A 21572-nucleotide genomic window follows, 5' to 3' on the forward strand; every position below is an offset into this window, starting at 1 on the left:
CTCTGTCTCTCTCTCTCCATCACTCCCTCAGCTGGAAGGCTGTGTTAGGACTGTAAAGATGACAAGATGACTGATACATGTTGGAACAGGTTGTTGATGGATAGATTTTTCTCACTAACACTTCCCGAGAGCAGTGTCCTGTTTCCCAGGTACACATATAGTATGTAGGTATACAGTATACTCAAAGGTAAATGTCAGTTATATCTGTCACGTCTTTTATTTCACAAACTAGTCTCAACACCAGTCTTTGGATCTTGATTCTCTTTCCCGAGAATCAGCTAACGCTTGCATAGGTACTGACAGACCGCTTTGAATCAGTGTGTGACAGGACTACCCATCAAGAAGCCCATCTATCTCTGGCTCCAAGGTGTGGGAGACTGTATTCTCCCTGTTTTTGGTCCGCGGGGTGACATCAGTGCCATGGCTCGTTAGCCACTAACAAGCCCCATCACAGGCCCTTATTAACATCCTGGAGTCAGCAGCAAGATACTAGTGGAGTGAATCACTGTCCTTAATGTGCTGTGTGCTGCACTTTCTATGACGTCCCTATGCCCCCCCCCCTCCCAATGTCGCTAACAACCTAGCACCCCGGCCCCATCACTCTCCCCTTTCTAATTTAGCTATTTGTTTTGGAGTGTCCTCCTCTCTCTCCCTTCATCTGTCTCTCTCTGGCATTCTGTCTTGCTCTCCCTCTCCTCTTTTCTGTCTGTCTCTCTCTCATCTCCCTCCGTCTGTCTATCCCCCCCCTTATCTCTCTTTGTCTCACCGCCCCTCGCTCTCTTCTCTCTCTCTCTCTCTCTCTGTCTCTCCCTCCCTTTCTCTCTGTGTGTGGTGGTGTGACTCCAGGTTTTAATTAAACTCTCACAGCTGGCAAGGGCACATCATATCCTATCTCATCAGCCCTGCCGCCTGGCTCCCCTCAGTGTCACTCTCTCAACCAACCTGGCTGTGTTACAGCCCCCTCACTCCATCTACCCCCCCCCCCCTTCCCCCCACCGCCATCCATCCCTCCCTCTCTCCCCTCTCCTATCGACGCCTAGGGCAAGCCACTTTGTATCCTGACACTCCACTCCTTTCCATCCAGTCGAGATTTATTACAAATCATGCGCCACTGAAAATATGTATAGGAAACTGTAGGGTTTTAGACATGTTGATCTGTTGTGTTGTGTACGCCATTAAACCTGGAATGCTTTCATATGTTTATTATGTTATTTGTAGTAGGGTTTGTATTGTTGTGTGTTGTGTTGCTTGTATATGCATGTGTTGATAGAACGCAACAAGACCTATGTAGACATCCATTAGGAAGATAATGTGACAGTGAATGGAAGTCCTCGCTGTGGAGAAACCGCAGTTTACAAATGTGAGCAGGGGAACCACAAAAACTCTTTCACATTCAGGAGACTAAATGTTTGATGGATGGCGTTTGCCATGAAGAAATGAGCATTTTATCTCTCTAAAGGTTTTGTAATTGCTGCAGAAAGAGGATCCAGTACTCAGACATATTGCTGTAATGGGATAAAACAGGGGCAGGACTCTGGCAGAGCAGTGCCAGTAATCTGATTCTCCACAGTGTGTCTCACTGCTTCTCCTGATCCTGTCTCAGATCTTCGGGTTCACTTCCCCTCCCTGGGTGATGGGGCAGCATGGGAACTTGGGACACGGTCCTGCAACGTTTCAAAGCTGCCGGCTGGACCTGGATGGCAGCAGCTCTGGTGCTCTGGCAGTCTTTGTATGAAACAGGAGGCATTTCCGAATAAATATTGAAGGAGTAAACACATTACTTTAATTGTATTGTAATAATGTGTATTGCATTATTTGAAAAGCCTTTATGGTGATTTAATGTCTTCTTAACAGGGCGTGGAAACATATGTGTGGGTTTAGCTCTGATTTGTTTGAGATTTGCCTGTTGATGTGGAGCAGTGGCTCACACGGTATCTGCATATTTTTACATAACACAGAGGTATTTCCATATGCTGTTTGCATCGGCCTACAGTTCTTAAGCCTTTATTGCTGGTGAAGTGGCTGAGATGAGAAAAACTGTCGAAGCGTTTGTCAGGCTGAATATCCAATGCCAGAGAGCATGTGTGTCCAGACTGACCATGCCGGTATCAGTCTACCCTGGCATATACCTTTCCTGGCTCCAGTCACTGATCCTGCACCCAAAATGGCAGCACGGACATGACTGCTTTTCTAAGTAAGAGTACTCAATAAAATCTATCTGTCTTGCTCCAGATATTGAGCTTTTAGACCAGAGGTGGACATTAGTTGTCCTGGAGGAACCGGGCTTACTCATGCTTTGTGTCCCCTGATTAAATTACTTCATTAGAGGGAAGGTAATCCAATAAGCACTTTATTAACAGCTGGCAGCAGCAGTGTAGCGCAGGTGAGCTTGGTGACTCACTCCTTTTAATGACACTGGGATGGCTGGGAGGATGGTGTGTGTACCATGCACACAGGCTCATTGGACAACAGCAGGGTTAATCACACACACACCTCTCTGTCCGGACTGGTTAGAATAGCTGAATTCAATTAATCTGATATATTGCACTGTGCTTTAAACTTTAAAGTTGCATGGTCAAAATCCATTGCGGAGATTTTATACAACGGATACAATGCCGCTGTACACTGACTATGCTTTTCGGTATGGAAAACTGAGTGGAACCCTAGGTTCAAGGACAGCATACAGTGGAAATTGAATATATTTAGGTGAAAAATAATCCTAGAAAAACTAAATAAATATTTTTAACAGTTTCGTCACAAACAAAGAATGTTCAACTCTTTTTTCCTGTTGATTTCTCTTTCTTTCTCTCGTTTGCATAGCCATCTCTTTCCATCACAGCTGGAAAAAGGACACCTACACCTTAGCATGCCTCCTGCAGCGTAAGTCCTCATATTACCTCTGAAACGACCTCCTGGCTGCTCTGCTACCTCCATACGGCACTTGGCAGCAAGATCTCACACATTCACAGTGGTTAATTCAGTGTAGCACACACGCCACCCTTACTCCCTGTGCCCTTCACTGTCTCTTGAGCTTTCTGTCAGCCTGCACCTCCATTTCTCCATTCAGCCTCCCTCCCTTTTCCTCTCCTAATAAGCTCAGGGACTGGCCATCCGCCTGAGTGACTGGGGGAACCCTCCCGCTGCTTCGCTTTTCTCGCCAATTCCAGATAGAAGGCCATGATTCAGTGGCTCCACCTCTGATGGTCCTTAGCTGCTAAGTGAAATTTAATGAACAGGGACAGATACTTTGAGGAAAAATCTGGGCTCTCTGAGCATGAATACGAGGATATTGGGAAAGCAAGCAAGTAAAACCATACATTGGCTTACTGCTGCCTTGCCTCTTCTCCTGCTTACCGACCCTCCCTTCTACCGCCTCAGATGTTTATAGGACAAGTATTGGCAATGACATAGAATAGGATTATACAACTCCACTCCTGTAGGACTGCAATGTCTGCTGGTTTTTTGTTTAGCCTCAGCACATAATTGATCAGTGACGGGCATTGATCGGATGGTAATCAAACCTGGTTTCCCATGCCTTATCGTTTTGCTGATCGAAATGTGAAACGATGAAAGCAGCAGACCTGCAGGACTGGAGCCGTACTCCCCTGGTACAGAGGAACTCATAGTACTGAGTAAAGTCATAAAACTGCATAAATTGTTCTTCTCTATTCCTCACAAGCTTTAACTATTGGGCGGCAACAATATTAGGTATTCAGTGGTGGTCTGGTCTCCGTGGCCTGTGGATGCAAGTTACGTAATTCAGTTCTGTATGACAACAGCTAATTCAGCCCGAATACATGTACATGTATTCATGTATTACTTGACTGTTGTGTGCTATCAGACCATTGCTGCTGTTTACTGAAACATTGCTGATAACTGCATTTAGACTCCACTGGAGACGACCAGCTAGAAACCAAATTAGGTCAGGTTATCTGATGGAAATATTCAATTTAAAAGAGAAAGAGAGGGATAAAAAGTATTTCCTGTGACATTTGATTGGGGAGCAGTTCACAGCAAGGACATGTTGCATGGTAAGGGGCTGAAAAGGAGGAATTACTCCACACACATGTGAAATGGAAACAAACAAATCCCACCAAAAGTAAATGTTATGGCGCGCCGCATAGAACAAAAGGTAGAGCGAGGCAGATAACGAGAATTTAAACACAGACTGACACACCTGTGGGGATAGGTTATGGGGGAAATGCGAAGAATCCGCTTGCTGACACTGCACCAACGCTCTTCCGTCTCCTCCACTTCCTGCTGAGAGAAGTAATAGGGAGGATGGATCTGGTGCACTTTCAAAGGCTCTCTCTGTGGAGAATACCCAGCGGTGCTGTTTTGACAGACACACATCCTAGAATGAGAGTGTGTTGCAGAGTTAGGGGCATAAAAGASAATGCAGAGCATGACTGAGAGCCCACCTATATTAAAAAAACAGACTCCGGCGAGGAGAGCAAGACRCTGTAGAGGACAGATAGGCGCAACTGTTCTGTTTCATATCCCTGAAATTAACTTTACATTACAGATGTTTTTTTTTATTTATCAAAATGGCCAGCTGTACAATGGCTTTGTGAAAAAAATGTACAGTGAACAATTAAAATCACAGGTCAGGATCCTTTGCCCTTGAAATATTATTTTTAGGATTAAAATGTAATCCCCTTCTTAATTTGTTATAGCAATTAAGCAGTAGTAGTTGTGGTATTGTAACAGTGTAACAGTGTAACATTCATTTCCAACGCGTTATTTCCATATGCAGCAAAGGTAAGTGATGGTTTCATGTGTATGTGTGTGTATTCTGGAGTGACAAGGACAGATAGAGGAGAGTCCAGAACCAGCACTACAGCAGTCTGTACAGGAGGGTATAGTCCATTCCGTTTTGAATTGGACATGAAACGTGTTCATAGGAATTGCATAGCTTTCTGAACTGACTGGATTTACAGGGCCATAGTGTAACTGCACTGCTTTTGCTCAAATGTACCTGCTGTGTTTACCCTGTTTTTATTTCCCATCCTTCTCCTTCCCATCCCTGGATCCTGTGAACACCTGAGAGGTTCATTAGTGTGGGTAATGTTCTGGTTCCAGTCACTGCTCCTCCGCAAACAGCCCATTCCCCCTGGGGGCACAAACTCACGTCAAGAAAATTCATTTTACATAATGTGGGACAAACTTTCTCCCAGTGAAAAGCTGAGCACCCCTAAGTCAATTTGGAAGCGATACAGGGCTTTGTTCCACTCTGATTGAAACAAATGCGGGCCTTTGTCTTTACTTCCAGTTTATACATGATGGTGATCGAGACCTATCTGCCAGCCCACCTGATTAAAAGTGCTCATGATTAAACATCCCTACGAGAGGAGAAAATAACTAATTTGAATATGTTTCGGGGAAAAAAATGCTTAATTGCTTTCTGAAATCGTTTGCATCAACAAATTGGAAAACGTCTGTTATTGTTTGTAGTGCAAATCAATTCTCAGCTTTGGGTGAAGCAGTGAATAGTTTTCTGCATTTTTTAACTATTGATATGTGTGTTAAAGGTGGCCATAGAGGATAGTTAAAATATTATATTATCTGTTCAGACACGATTTGGAGTATGTATTCTACTATACTGAACAAAACTATAAACACAACATGCAATAATTTCAAAGATTTTACTGAGTTACAGTTCATACAAAGAAGTCAGTCAATTGAAATAAATCCATTAGGCCCTAATCTATGGATTTCACATGACTGGGAATACAGATATGCATCTGTTGGTCACAGATACTGTACCTTAAAGAAAATGTAGGTGTATGGATCAGAAAACCCAGTCAGTATCTGGTGTGACCACCATATGTCTCATGTAGTTCAACACGTCTCCTTCACATAGACTTCATCAGGCTGTTGATTGTGGACTGTGGAAYGTCGTCCCACTCTTCATTGGCTGTGCGAAGTGGCTGGGTGAAACATGGGACCAACACTTTACATGTTGCATTTATATTTGTGTTCAGTGTATTTGGGGTAAAGAGGAAAACACAGAGTGGAGGCATGGAGAGGTTCATGCTGGCAATAGGTGGAGTCAGAAGGGATTGCTGGGTGAAATAATACTGGTGTGTGTATATACAGTATCATACTGCAGCAGATTCTAATAGAATTTAAATGGATTTTATGGCATTTTTTGATAAATGGCCCTCTTGGGTGTGTGTTTCTGTTTGTCCCCGTGGCGTATGCTTGCCTGTGTGTGTGTGTGTGTGTGTGGTGTGTGTGTGTGTGTGTGTGTGTGTGTGTGTGTGTGTGTGTGTGTGTGTGTGTGTGTGTGGTGTGTGGGTGTGTGTGTGTGTGTGTGTGTGTGTGTGTTCGTGCATGCATGTATGTGTGTGAGCTGTGTTTTTGCCCTGTTATTTTTAGGCTAAGGTTAAACTGTTTGTTGATGTGTTCATGGAGCGAGCCTTGATAGCTTAGTGTGAAGAAACCCCATAGAGTTGGGCTGGGCTCTTTCATTTTCTCTCATTTAAGTATGCTGTGAGAGGGGAAAGGCCAGCTCTCACCTCTAAGGGGCACTGGGGAGAATTGCGAGTGACAGCATGTTTTAGCAGGGCTACACAATCTCAGGAGGGAGCCCAGAGTGTCTTAGGTGTCACYGTGTGTACGTTTTYGTGTGTGTGCTTGTGTGTAGTATGTGCACATGTGTGCGTTTTGCCTTTGTTATTGGGTGACGTACTGTACAATCTGCATGCCTGCAGCTTTGAACGCTGTGAGCTAAACAAAGGTCTGCCTCCATTGTTTTAGCTCTGTAAGGCTGTGGAGTGTGAGTATGAGTGCAGCTGGGTCCAGGGTTTGGGGCCTCTGGGATACGGATGCATTTTCATCAATTTTCTTCCCCAATTTCCATGTGTTTTTTCCTGTCAGGGAAACAACAAAGGGCATAACACTGCCTCCACATCTTATCTCCCTCTATTTCCCCCTCGCTCTCCCCTCTCTCCCTCTATTTCTCCCCTCTCTCCCTCTATTTCTCCCGCTCTCTCTCTCTCTCGCTCTCCCTCTACTTCCCCCTCTCTCCTTCTCTGTCTCTCTCCCTCTTTCTCTCTGCCTCTAGTATTGTTCTGTTTCAACCCCAACTCTCCAGTGCCGGCGTCTTTCTGTGGCACCAGCCGAGTTTCTGCGCCATGGCGCTCTTTGTGAGCTCTGGCAGTCGAGAACTGCCGTGGTTAATGAGGACGGATGCCCGTGCGTGGGAAGCGCTGGCGCTTTGTAGTGTCGCTGTACAATAGGGAGGCTCCTGGAAGCAGTCAAAGTATTGCCACACAGTAAACAGAGCTGCCCAGAAATGCGGGTTTAGCAAAGACAGTTTCTGAATTAGCACTAATTAGATTACCTCTTATTCTCACTTCTGCTTAACTGTGGGCTGATGCTCTATGCTCAGTGTCACAACAAAAAAATATTAAAAGGGAGGAAAGTGTAGTTGACAATGATATTTCCTCACCTCGTAGCACAAAGCTGTTGAAACCGAAGCAAAGCGGCACTGTGCTTGTAAGTGGTTCCTTGGTGTAAGTTTCCTTTTTGTTAATCTCTTGTGGTCTAAAGATAGAACAATGGACATTGTACAGATTGTATCATCTCAATCTCCCTTTAGACACACACAGTGAATGAACAACAGATAGGCTATTATATGTTTCCAGAACTAGGCTTGAATCTGGTTTTATAGCATGCATCAAGAACTACAATTGTATCAAATGCACTGATTAGCCTTAGAATTCTGTGTTTCTGGACTACAGAGACMGTGGTTTGGAACTGGTTTAACAGACACAGATGAATCTACTTCTGGACTATTGATCATTAGGWTTCATGGACATGGTTTGTAGTATTCAGCAATATATTGTACATGTACATGAATATATAGGTAAACACACAGGAAGAAGGTTGTTATATAAAATGTAAAGGAATCGGGGAGATGATAGCCCATCTGTGATGGCACTCTATATGGGTGGCACCCCCAGACTTTCAACATGAAAACCACCCTTTTTCCCAGTCTGTCTGGGCAACTGCAGCATGCCATGGAAAATTCACCCATACTAGAGGGACACTGCCATGTCAGCCCTACAATACCGTACACTGGAGGGTATTCTAAAGGCTCATAATCGTGTGTGTAGCCTGTAGGAGTGGAGAGCTGGAGACTGATCCGTAAAAGCCCTATGGTGCATGGCATGATGATCTAAACACAATTTGACTGACCCCATRGCGAGAGCATAATGGCAGTAAATGTATACCGGAGACACTTGCTGCAAAGRCAGCATAACAAAGAGAGAGATAGGAGTTGCCTAGTTGACCACACGGGAGGTACAGACAAATCCACTCCCTATAATGACACCATGAGCTCACCTTTACGCACCAGCCCGCCCCTCTGCAACATTTGTACTGGACACTAACTGCATGGCTCTTTGTCAGTTTGCCTGCGCGTAATTCATGGTAACGTTAGTGCACTGTAGCGCTGAAGATTTAAGTTGGATGTCTGTCTGTTCGTTTCGATGCAAACACATCAGCAACCAGACAAAGCTACTRCCGCGGATGCTAACAACCTCAGTTTCGCGCCTTTCACTGTCTTCTCTTGCTGCACGTCTGTGTAGCCGACACAGAACACAACGCTCTTTGCTGATGCTGGAAAAATGTCTACTTCCCTTGCATGAGTAGAGCAGAAACCGAGTTCGCAGCATGGTGAAAAGCAAAGGTAAGCCGAATAAATCGACTTATCTTTCTTGCTGTGTGTGGCTCATTCAACTATGCCTGGATGCTGTTAAAATAATATTAGKCGTTTTTTGTGTTCCCTCTGGATATGGTTTTAAAGTTGGTTGACATATGGGGGTGCATCTGTCGTGAGATATCCAATTTCAGCCCGTTGAGTTTTTTGGAACTGAATTTTGGTCTGAATTCTGACTCCCATCCCATGATAATGTCAGCGTCTTTTGGAATAAATCATTCCAACATCTGCTTTTTAGGATGTAGTGTAGGATTAGAGCTGTATGCAATCTATTCTGTATTAGGGCTTCATCTAGCAACACCTGGTTGCTTTTCATATTAATTTTTTTTATTAGTTTTATTTTACATCACATAAACCCCTTTATCATAATTGAAGGGTCTTATGTAACCTATATACAATTTATGAACTTCGTTTTGGTATGTGTTCGAAATTGGGCATCATCTACACTCTTAAGGGCATTTTAAATGTGTGTGTGTGCATTTAATTAGGTTGATGAACGTTGTTTGATTTTGTTGTTAGAATAATCGTGACGTTTTAATGTAGTCTAGGGACACTCCCAGAACAACTGATTGCAATCAAAGTAAGGGGGAGTGGTTGGCAGCTTAAAATGCTAAATTATTCTACATTCTTCCTCAAATAATCAGCATTTTCCGATATAGTCCACCTGTTATTAAATATTTGTGTTTTAGCATTCTTCGGTTATTGTCAGTCTCAGGAAAATGTATATGTAACCAAATATTCATCTACCACTGAGAATCTGATTTACTAATCATCAACGTGTATTGCACCATCTTCTATATCTATTTTAGGACATGCCCTGTGATGTGTTTTGAATTTGAAGATATATACTTTTTATATGTTCTGGATTTTGGCTGATAATGTTTTTACAGTGGATTTCCACAGCTCTTSTTTGGCCTACATAAAGTGTTTACATAAATGCTTTCAGTGAGCTTGATATATATAAAAAAAACTTTAGACACATACTCATTAGCATGTTCTATCTTTACAGGGCTGTAACACTCGTGCCTCTTTTTCTCCTTTTTATCATAACTACTATCTACGTAGGAGTGTTTTCATCACTGTCTGTGTTTCGTGTCACTAGGCAATATTCTTATTTAGCAGAGCTGCTTTTTCCTTCTCCGCCTCTTTTCAGGTCAACTCAGTGCCCATGTCTCAAAGGCTGATAATGCCATTACTAATTGACATGTTGGACTGTCCAATTCATAGTGCATTACTCTAATATATTTTAGTTATGGGGGGGGGGGGGGATTGATAGAGTTACGTATCACAATATTTGTTTTGGACGATATTATATCAATATTTGACTCCAAGTATCAATTTGTAAAAATCGATATGCCAAAAAACTTGATTTGTCATCCTATAGCTTGTTCTCCATCTTCTTTTTAAATAGTGAGCCAACATGTTTTCATCGCCTTTATTTCCATGGCCGATCAAAATAAAAATCTCGAATTATCGAATCGCAATACATATAGAATTGTGAGAATTGCATTACATATTGTATCGGCACCTAAGTATCGTGATAATATCATATCGTGAGGTCCCTGGCAATTCCCAGCCTTGATATATTCTGATATGTGCCCTCACCACACGGAGGCAYCCCTTCTCAAAGCATCTGCCAAGTTTGCAAAGTCCTAGCTGGAGAGAGAGGTAGCGAGAGAGAGCTGCTTGGAGAGTTAACRTTATACAGAAGGCTTGCTTATTGTTGGAAATGTAGGGTACTATGTGGGAGCCAAACTATCAATCTCTGAGAGGTGTAAATATGGTTAACTTGGTGATTATAATACTCCAAAGCTATATTCTTAGACAGCCTATATGTGGGGCATAGGCTTTTGAACCATTTCTCACTTAATAAGTCAAAATGAGCAATACCCTACTAAGACATTCACTGTTATCAGTGTATGGATTAGCCCGAAAGGGGAATAGTTAGTGCTGGGTTGATGACACTTGTAATAAATGCATTAGCAATGTAGGAAAAACACTAATGATTTAAACACTAAGGATCTMATTTACAACTAGAAAAGAAAACATAGTGCGTAAGTGGAGAAAAATGTATGACTTCCTTTGGTTGGAGAGGCTCGATATACCTGCTCTTCATGAATACTGGAGTGTGTGTATCACCGACTATCCTTGAACTGTCCAAGGAAGGAGCACACTTCGGTTTTTCAAGGCAGTGTTTATTCTGTGTTAAGTGAAGTGAGTACATGCTCATGTCTGATTGGGCATTACGTACAGTACAGCCAAGTAAATGTGCATCATACGTATGTGCGTGGGGGTGTAKGAGAGGGAAAGACAGACAATGCCTAGCACATGTATGTTTGTTTGTGGTGTGCGTCAGTGCTGCAGGGTATTGCCACATCCACTGTGGGGCTCTGTAGGGGGAGCTGTGCAGAACAACATCAGCCAGCCTGCTCCTCGGGGTCAGATGATGCAAAGAGGAGCAGCGTTTGCCTCAGTGTGCTGTGTGTGCTGATCCCAGAGCCTGGAGTAGTGGGGCTGATCCTACTACTGGCTGGCCTAGCRCTGCGTGTCACACAGCAATGGCCCTGTCACCTTGCAGCCTGGCGCAGTCACAGTGCCCAGTGGGCTGCTGGTCACTAATGACCTGTGTCCTGCTGCTGTCCCCAGGACCAGACGTAGGGCCCCCTGGACACTGATGTTAACAGTTGTCAGATGGCTAATATGTGACTGGCATTTGCCTCTGGGATTCAGCTAAAACATTCTGACATTTMTTTTATAAGGCACTATAAAGGTTTAGGAGGGGGTTGTGTGACTGTGTGTGTGTGTGTGTCTGCATGCATGCATGCGCGTGTGTGTGTAATTTGTGCAGCTCTAGGCTTGGGCGATATACTGTTTATACCGAATACTGGGGTATTCTGAAATACCTACAGTATGATTTTCAATACCGACCACTGTTTATAACTATACGTATAACTATAAGAAATCTAAGATGTGTCAAATAAATTATGTTGTTTTCTAACTTGCTAGCTAGCTAAGTGGCTAGATGTCAAGACTAAACTTCTTGGTTACAGCAGAGACATTCCAGCCTGAGTCCCAGTCACTTTAGCTAACAACTCCTTGTCACTCCTTGTCATTGCCAAAGAGCCTGACCTTTCTGCCATATTCAAATATGAACATTCTATCATTAATGAACTCAAGGAACAACAGAGGAGTTGATCCTGATTCGATAACCCTCACAGCGATCATCCAATAACAACAATTACCTAAATATTGGCATTCAATCACTTTTTTCTCTCCACAGAACACGTTGGTATCTGGTTGCTAAGCAGCCATTTTTTGTTTATCCAGACTAAACCAGTCTGTCAAAAGATTCTAGCTCTAAATTCTCTAAATACATACTGCAAACCACAAAACCTATTTGCTTTGATTTTAAACCTCAAAATACAACAACTTGTCTAGCTAACAGCGGTTTGTTTTTGACTTTATAATTCTATTTTCGAGGCTCAACATGTTGTCATGGAAAATATTAATGTTATTTTCAACAACTCTGCCTTAAATCCAACTGCATATTGAACGTTGAGATTGCCGAAAGGCCAGTCTCTTTTGCAATGACATGGTGTGGCAAGGAGTGGAATGTTAGCTAAAAGACTGGTACCCAGACTAGAGACATTCAATTACCTCCTGGATGAAGATCCCTGTTGCCTAAATATTTTTGTGCGTAAAAATAATAATACATTGAAATTTTCCCCCTTGTGTGCATTTCCGATAATACTGTATACCCTGGGATGGTACAGAAACTTAGTGATGGTAGGAAAATTTGGATACTGCCCAACCCAAGCATGCATGCCTACATACCTGGCCTCAGAGCATTTCGTATTATTCTGTACGTAACTCCATGACACTCAATTTAGTATGATATGTTATGTTTGGTATAGTTACGTAAGACAGATAGTCAATTACGGAAAAAACAAAATGAGGGTGGTTGGATCGAGGTGGTTGCCAAAGATTGCGAGTTTGAATCATCACGCACAATTTTGGCATTTGAGCTAATTAGCAACTTTTGAACTACTTGCTACTTTTTTGCTACTTAGCATGTTAGCTAACCCTTCCCCTAACCTTAACCCTTTAACCTAACTCTGAAACTTAACCTTAACCCCGAACCCCTAGCCTAGCTAACGTTAGCGAGGTAGCTAACGTTAGCCACCTAGCTAGAATTTTTAACATATCATATGCTTTGTATATTGGTAACATATTGTACGTTTTGAGAATTCGTAAATTGAAATTGAATTGAAATTCGTAACGTATACAAAATGGTTGATGGACATCCACAAATGAAGACATACCATACGAAATGTAACATCATACTAAATGGAGTGTCTCGGATTTCCGTACAGAATAATACGAAATGCTCTGAGACCAGGTTGGTCTGTTAACAAGCCTTTTAGTTGTCTTTTCATTTGGTTCAAATTACATGTTTACAGTGCAATATGTTGATTTGAGTAAATGAATGAAGATGGTGGCGTCTGTGATAAAAGTGCATCCTCTGAGGCCAGTGACTCAAACTCATTGCCATTGAGACCTGCTTCAAATAAAACTCAAAGCAATATGGTGTGTCTTTGACAAAATCTCTCTCCCCACTTCAAAGGCATCAGTTCATTTGAGTAATTCCCTTATTTTGGGATTATGAGTGCTTTCRGTTGGTGGCATAGGAAAAACACTTTCTCCAAGTGAACGATCACAAGACCCCTAAAATCAGAGAGAGAGTGAGAAAGTGGCAGAGAGAGGGAGAAGAATTGAGGCATGCAGATTTGCAGGTTCTAGGAAAACAAACAAACAAAAAAAAGCTGTGATTTTTATGCGGAATGTGTTGTCAGGGGGGAGAGGCTGCTCTCATTGGTTTGGAATGGAATCTAATTTCTCACTGCTTTGATCCTGTGTGAGGGCAAAGAGTTCTAGGATTCCAGATTGGGAGGGGGGGGCAGAAAAATAGGGGGGGGGGGGGTAACAGTATGGGAGGGGGGAGGCTCGAGGATGAGTCGGCGTATAGAAAAGTAAGACCGTTTCTAAAAAACTTTTGCGACACCAGATAAAAATAGTGCCTGAATGGAAGCATCCTACTTCAAAGGCAGCGATGTAATAAGTCATTTATACCGTACATATATTAAAAGGCAACAGCTGATGGCGGAAGTGGATCTTTAAGTGGCGCTTTGTTCTGTGTGATGGAGAGCCGAGTCAGCACATCTTAACCCGTTTCCCAGCTGTCTTTATAATGAAACATACAAGGATAGAAAGGGAGATGATAGTGATATTATTGCTCAAGTCTGGTTTTCCGATGTGCTTTGCAGCTGAGCCTAAGTCTTGGTTCTTGCCTCCCTCCTGCTGTGCCACATTGCCATGTTCTGGGCTAATCTGTACATCAGCAACGAAACACACACAGGACAGTAGGAGGGGTGTGGGTTTGCTGCTGAGGTGGCTGCTGTGTTGTTTGTGCTGCCGGATTTAGCAAACACTCCAAAACCATCCGTGTTTCTGTTGGGTTGAGGAGGGGTAGCTAGGTTGATGAGGGAGGGAGGGAGTTGATGGATGAGGGTCAACTTGTTGTGACGCCGGTGTCGTGTCGTCTCGTATATCATAGCACACATATATCACCATATCACATTGTGGTGGATCGCTTCACCCATTTGCTCGAATGAAATTGAACAACTGAGCCGACATTGAAATCACACAATGCTCCATAGAGTTGTCTCCATGGCTGATGAGAACAAAGTTGGATTTCCATTTCAATTTGGACATGGAGATGCCACTACTGCTTGTTGTTAAGGGACCACATGCTCCTGGGTGTTTGTGAAACTGTTTGTGGTTGTGAGATCACAGGGAGAGGCAGTCTGAAGAGATGACTGGCCAGTGCCGTGTGTATAATAGTGGCCTGGTGGTGCCTGTGGTGATGACTGGCCGGTGCAGTGCGTTTAATAGTGGCCTGGTGGTGCCTGTGGTGATGACTGGCCGGTGCAGTGTGTATAATAGTGGCCTGGTGGTGCCTGTGGAGGAAACAATAGGATCAAATCAACAGCAATCCGAGGCCATGTTGGTTTAGACAGTTATAGAGAAGAGCCACACAGAGATTGGTTGGGGGGCATTTATCTTCCACCATTTTACCTTGTAAATGGTGAAAATGATTTGAGAAATAAAGTGTGGTTTCATGTGAACGATGGTGCCTGGGCATGGGGCTACTGGGGCTGTGAATGTGCTGAGGATGCAGCAGGGAGCCATCCCAGTCACGGGGAGTGATGACACAAAGAGGCCGTGACAAAATGGAGTCAGGCCGATTGGAGCCAGTTCTTTTCAGACCACGCTGAATGTTGTTGCGTGAAAAGGACTTGGCCCAGGAGAGAGGGGGCAGTGAGGGATAGAAAGGTGCTTTTATGGAGCCCCCACATCTGGATGCTATACCTAACAGGGGCTCAGAGTGGCACAGTGGTCTACGGTACTGCATCTCAGTGCAAGAGGCGTCACTACAGTCCCTGGTTCGATTCCAGGCTGTATCACATCCGGCCATGATTGGAGTCCCATAGTGCGGCGCACAATTGGCCCAGCGTCGTCCGAGTTTGGCCAGGGTAGGCTGTCATTGTAAATAAGAATTTGTTCTTAAACTGACTTGCCTAGTTAAATAAAAAATTAAAACATATCAGGCAATAGAAAGAAAAGTACTGTACTACTTGGTCCAAAAATACATTATAAAAAGCCTAGCGTTCATTTACATTTGAGCTGCATATTAAACAATTTATGGTGCACATCAAAGCCCTCAGCAATCAAAATACCAACATAATCAGATGCTCATATGTAATGCAAGGCGCGTTAGGTAGTGTGATGTATCTTCAAGTGACATTTCGTGAAGTAATCTTTGTCGACTTGTCACATTAGAGCTGGCTTGTCCTCACTTTCTCTCTCTCTTTCTTGCACCTTCTTGATGTCAGCGTTTGGAGCCGTGTTAAACGTGACAAAGAGGACAGAGGCGAGGAGCTTTGCTTTCTTTTGGTCCTCTAGTTTTGTTTTGGTGTGTGATGTAGGAGGACACTGATATGATACATCTCTGCAAATGTCACAGCTAGACCTGCTGTGTGTAGACAGCCACAGCAGGAGTCAGCGAGGAGGAGAGAGGAGAGAGGGGGGGAGGCAGCAGCCCTGTGTGTTTGCTTCCCAACATTTTATGTGACTCAGAGGACAGGGACGCTAACAGCAGAGGATAAGGCTTGAAACAGCGATAACGGCTCCAAATGAGCCACAATGAAGGCCTGTGCCAAACATCCACACTGGAATAGGAAATGAGGGCTGTTCTGATACTCTGTGACAGGAACCGATTTCATCCTCCAATCTTCCATTCAGAAAACCTTCCTATTTTATGTTGATGTTCTGATATAGCGGCTAATGCCTGTTGTTGACAGGAGAGGGGGGTGAATCCTCATCATTAGAGAGAGATTTGCCCTCTATCGCCGTCCAGCCACTCTCTGCCTCCGCAGTACTGTACTATATGTCCTCTTCCCCTCCACTGCCCATTCCGATGTTCTGCTAGCCTATTTGCTTTGAAGAGTGCTGTGTGGCAGCAAGCTAGTGATGCAATGGTTATCTTCCACTCCGGGACTTTGAAGCAGGCATATATTATTCAGCAAAAGCAGGCCACTTTAAAAAAAAAAAAAATGTTTTAACTACACATGACAAGAACTGACATGAAGTCAAAAAATCACCCGGCCTCTATACAAGGACACGTTTGCCAAAGCAGCCCGTGGATGTTGGATCTGCCGACTTGCTCAGAGGCAAAAGTGGGTGGCGGCGCTCATGTTATTAGTGAGAGTATTCACACGAGCTGGGAGTGCTTTGCCTTGTACTGACAGTTACAGGGCCTTGGTGACACCATTCCATCACACCACAACAAGGTGTAGGGTTGATAAATGTGTCTGTGAACTTGATGAGCTGCATCAAAACATGCTAATCTGAAAGGACACCATGGATGCGTGGGAGTAGCCCCTTGGAGGGAATCAGCCTTCGTTTCGCCATTGCTGTGTTGGACATAAGTAGGAAAACAGAATATATTAAATGGGAATACTGTAATTGACTGAAATCAGAAAATGGAGCAATAATTATTTTGAGAAATGGTAGCCTTGAATAAATGTACTTTGCTTACAAATTGTCTTTATTGAAGAATGAGTATTTTATGGAATTTCTAGGCCACGCATGATCATATGTTTGATCGTTCTCAAAACCCATTATTAATACAATCTCCTTTTGTTGTCTCCTTGAAATGTCCTAATAAGCGAGTTTATGTCCCATTTCACAAGTTAAATACTTGTGGTTAGTGGACATAGTTCCTTTTTACAAAGCAAATATTCGATGGCCTAAAATAGGATGTGAGAAAGGGTTTATTTAGGATGAAACAAAAAGAAACGTAAGGCTACACCTTGGATTTTCTGTTGGGGTCAACCATTTTGCTTTAACCAAATGTTGAACTCTAGTGTTACTGCGGGCTTAATCATGCAAATCAATGCTATTTTCTCAGTGCAATCTGGTTTGGTTGCGAAAGAGATAAAAAAGGAGGTAGATCCCCCCCCCCCCCATGACAAAAGAAAATTCTGCACCATCGATGGCACAAAGAATCCTAATGAAAACTCGTATGCTTTCCCTATTTATTTCTCAAGGTCAGAGTCAAACGCAGGAGCTCTTATTTCAAGGCAAATAAAATACCTCACACGATGGTTAATTTAAAAGCCTGCATCAAAGTTGACCTCCTTTCAGTGTGCTGCTATTAAAGAGCAAGGTTATCAGAGCGATTGAAGGAATTGAAAGCCCTGTAATACTTCTCCATTTTCTATATCTCTTTCTTTCTCAATTGTTTCTCTCGTCTTTCATTATCGTTATTTTATGGCTCAGCTGTCAATGGAATTGACAGTCTCCGCTTGAACACATGAATAATGGTAGCCATGAAAGAGATTGACAGTGTGTTTAAAAGAGCATTGTATTGTCATGGAGACGAGATTGTGTAATTTCTAGCACTTCTTCATGTTCAAAGAGGATGCCGCCTATTGTCCTCCTGTAACTTACAATACCAGTGTGCATAGTAACACGTGCCCTCCATCCTCTGTGTGTGTGCGTGTGTGTGTGTGTGCTCCCCAGGTCGTCCCCTACCTCCCACACCTTCGTCCAGCCTGCTACCCCCTGCCCCACCTCCACCCACTGGCCCACCCCATCCTGTCCCCCCAGCCATCAGGGAGTGCCAAGTGCCCCTGCTGGACAGCGGCTCCCCCCACGTCATGCTGGACCCCCCTCCTGACGACGAATTCTCCCCCAATTCTTACCTACTCCGGGCCTGCGCACCTCCACCCCAGCCCCCCTCTGCGGGTAAGACCTTCCCCAGCCAATGTAAAGTATCATAGATATGCCATCTACCATGGAATATCTCTCTGTCTCTGTTCACCGTGGTTCAGGGATAGATACAGATTTCTGAATAGTTTAGATTTAGTTTTAAAACCAAAAAGTAAGCGCATAGTGAACGATTATGCCATATCGTTGAAGGTGAAGGACATTCTACAACGATCTTTTGTAATGTTAAAATCATAATGACCCTCAGTCTATTTTTTTTAAATGACTCACTCGCTTCAGGTAGAAAATCAAATGTATATGCTAAGATTGAATTCATTGATCTTATACACATCTAGATGTGTATAAGAGACAGCCTTATCATTCACTCAGTTTCTACCTTTACTTGTGAGACTGTTTGCATATGCAATGAGCAACACACTTAGGGTTTATATTTCCACTCTTCTCTGTGGTTTATTGGATAGATGATGAAAGCTTATTAGTGTACATTAGTATTTCTGTCTCTTATACACATCTAGATGTGTATAAGAGACAGGCAATGAGCAACACACTTAGGGTTTATATTTCCACTCTTCTCTGTGGTTTATTGGATAGATGATGAAAGCTTATTAGTGTACATTAGTATTTAAAGAAAATACATACATTTTATTTGGCTAAGAATATATTATTTATAAAATGGAAGTTCTGTGTTCATTTTCAGTTCAAAAAAAGCTAACTGGTGAATTTATCAATTCTTTGGAAATTGATAAATATCACAATGGATAAATTGTGGTTTAATAAAGTATTATTAAATTGAAGTAGTATTACATAGAATTATTGAATTGAGTCTGAAATGCAAAAATATGCTTGAAAGATGTTGAATTGAGGGAATTTGTGGAGTTTCATTTCATTTCAATGAGTTCAATCTGTGAAWCYSCCCCCCCCCCCCCCCCCCMCTGTGAATGTCTATCAAAAAACAATATTAAAAAGCATTAGTCATTAGGAACGGTGTAGAAATAGGCCCACTTAATCCATTTTTGTATTTTCTGCCCGTAATTGCTTTGCCTTTTTCTGCGCTAGCATGAACAAGCAAGAAAATTGTGCGTCTTTGAGTGTGCTTTTGTTCCAAACACCGTGAATGCAGCTGTTAGTTTCTAATCACGTCAGTATTCAGAATGAGAGTTCCTAGGTGACTGAATTCTCCTCAGTGGGTGAGAATGGTGGAAGGAAAGGATTTGAGACGATTACTGCGATGTCAAACAGAGACTCTGCTTGTAGCCGGAGATACAGAGGGGGCTTTGTCTGGGTTTCCGATGGTTTCTCTCATTCTTTTATGTTTTTTTGACTGTACGTTCGACACTAAAGATATAATACTTGTATATTTATGTCTTCTAAAATGTGGCTAGGAAGCGCAGCTTTTGTGGTTTCATGTTGAATAGTTCTGGTACTACATTTTCCCTTGATGAAATTGTGTACTGTAGGCTATGTATTTTGCCAGTGCACTTGTTTGTAGGTAATGAATGGTCCAAAAATAGCACAGTTTTACATGGTATTGTTTATATTTTTAGTGTTGCAAAACTGCTCGGCCTACACGGAAATATGACATTTTTGAAATGCACTCAGTGTGACGTTATAGCCTTCGTTTGAATTCCAGTACAGATCCCAATAAGAATACGTATTGTATAGCTCATTGGTCATGTTGGCTTTACATATATATTTCCAACCCACTGCGTCTGTGTACCACAAAGTAATAGTACATTATGGAATAATACAAGTAGGAATATTACATTAACCAAATGTTCCTGTTTATGGAGCCGATTTAGCAGGTAACAGATCACTTTTGTGTCCAAAGTTCATTGTCACTGTAGTGACAGGCTATAGATCTGCTCCTTGAAATGGGTCTGTCCTTTTCCTAAGTTGTCTTCTGATCCACATCATCCCATTGCCTTTGAGTTGAAAGGCCACTGACTCCCATTGTTGGGGGTCATGTGTTTTCCTCTGTGAATAGACTGAGGTGACACCTCACTAACTCAGAGAGAAAAATATATATTCTCTGTGCTTGGTCATTCTGGCTCTTTCTGAACCCTCACTGTTCCATGTGACGTCCATTCCCTCTGAGGAGGCAATCAGGAAAGCTACTCTGAGCAATACCTGCCAATAACCCAAACAATCATAGAATCAAGTCAACATACGGACGCGTGATGGGAAATAGGGGAATAAATCTCTAAAATAGACCTCCTTCCTCTTCTATGGATCTAAATCAGTAAGTGTTATATCAATATGATAAACGAAAATCGGATTTTGCAAAATCAGTTGGAACCATTTTTTTTGCTGGAACAAGGTCTAGTCTTAATTAGATTAGTCTGTCCTTTAATCAGCCATAAATCTTTATTAAAACCATGGGGGGGGGGGTTCAGAATTTGAGAGTAACGTGATTATAGCCAATTTCAATCAACTTTGCATCAGGGCTGAAATTGGTTTACTTTTCAGAGGAGCCACATCAATCATGACGAAGCACACATCAAATAGGTTAGTGAAAAGTTTAGTCCTCTTAAGACAGATATGGTTCTTATTGATTGGGGAATCCACAATTAGATTTTCATTATGGTAGCTTATAGGTCTTGTTTTCAACAGATACTACTATGTTGTATGATATTCCCATTAATTATTGTGTTGGATAATGTATTGCTGCATGGCCTTCTGCTCTTAAAGAGGCTGCGTTTCTGGAGATTTGAGTCTCAGTGTAACATTTCTCCATGCTGCGTTTGCGTTAGGCCTAAATGTGGAAAAGAAACAGCACAGAAAGACAGAGTAGTTTAGTAAACAGTAAAATGCAGCAACTAGAGGTTGCTAGCAATTTGGTGAAAATATTGTATGTGCCATTTTTCAGTACTCATGCTGGTTAAGTGCCGACATGTTGCTCTGGCAGTATTCTAGTGCAACATGTGTGCGTTACTCTTAAAATATGCTGTACTGCATATTACCGAGTATTGCGTCTCTCACTGTTCACCTATCATGTACCACATCAACAGGGAGTAACTAAGAATACTTTGAAAAAGAAAACAGTCACCCTATGTACTAGGATTTAAACTATTTGTTTTTACACAGTACTTGGTATGATGAATTTTTCAGTTTGATTTTCACCGATTTTAATTCATTTAGAAAAGTGCATCATTACGATATTTGGTGTACATAGCGTAATTAATATTGTTTGCATTAATAAAACAATGAATATAATTCTGCATTTTGTTCATACGTTTTCAATAACTAGACCTCAAGTAAATACGTATTATATATATATGCATATTGTTAATACCAGCTTTAACTCATCACGTGCATGCAGTTCATAAAGCATCTGTGCAAGAAATCAAATCAAATCTATCACAGTCAGTCAGGCGGTTAAAAAACCATAGAATGATTTTTCCATGGAAGTGTCAATACTTGCAGGTATGACGAAGTGGTATGTCTACGACATGAAATGGCATATCACCAGCATATCATCCTCATGGAAGTGTCA

General features: G+C 42.4%; 1 protein-coding gene across 2 annotated transcripts in view; it reads left to right on the forward strand.

The window, feature by feature from the left end:
- Positions 1-8200: 8200 nt before the first annotated feature.
- The window catches only part of LOC111981316 (teneurin-2), a 71981-nt gene continuing 58609 nt past the window's right edge, over positions 8201-21572 (forward strand). The window contains exons 1-2 of one of the 2 annotated variants that reach the window (XM_024012532.2): positions 8201-8698; positions 17873-18097. In XM_024012532.2, coding sequence (XP_023868300.1) covers positions 8683-8698; positions 17873-18097 — 241 coding nt within the window. In that variant the 5' untranslated portion in view covers positions 8201-8682. The remainder of the gene's footprint in view (positions 8699-17872; positions 18098-21572) is intronic. The other variant, XM_024012533.2, reaches the window with a different exon arrangement.

Source organism: Salvelinus sp. IW2-2015, linkage group LG20 (assembly GCF_002910315.2).
Source record: "Salvelinus sp. IW2-2015 linkage group LG20, ASM291031v2, whole genome shotgun sequence".
NCBI classification, from domain to species: Eukaryota; Metazoa; Chordata; class Actinopteri; order Salmoniformes; family Salmonidae; genus Salvelinus; species Salvelinus sp. IW2-2015.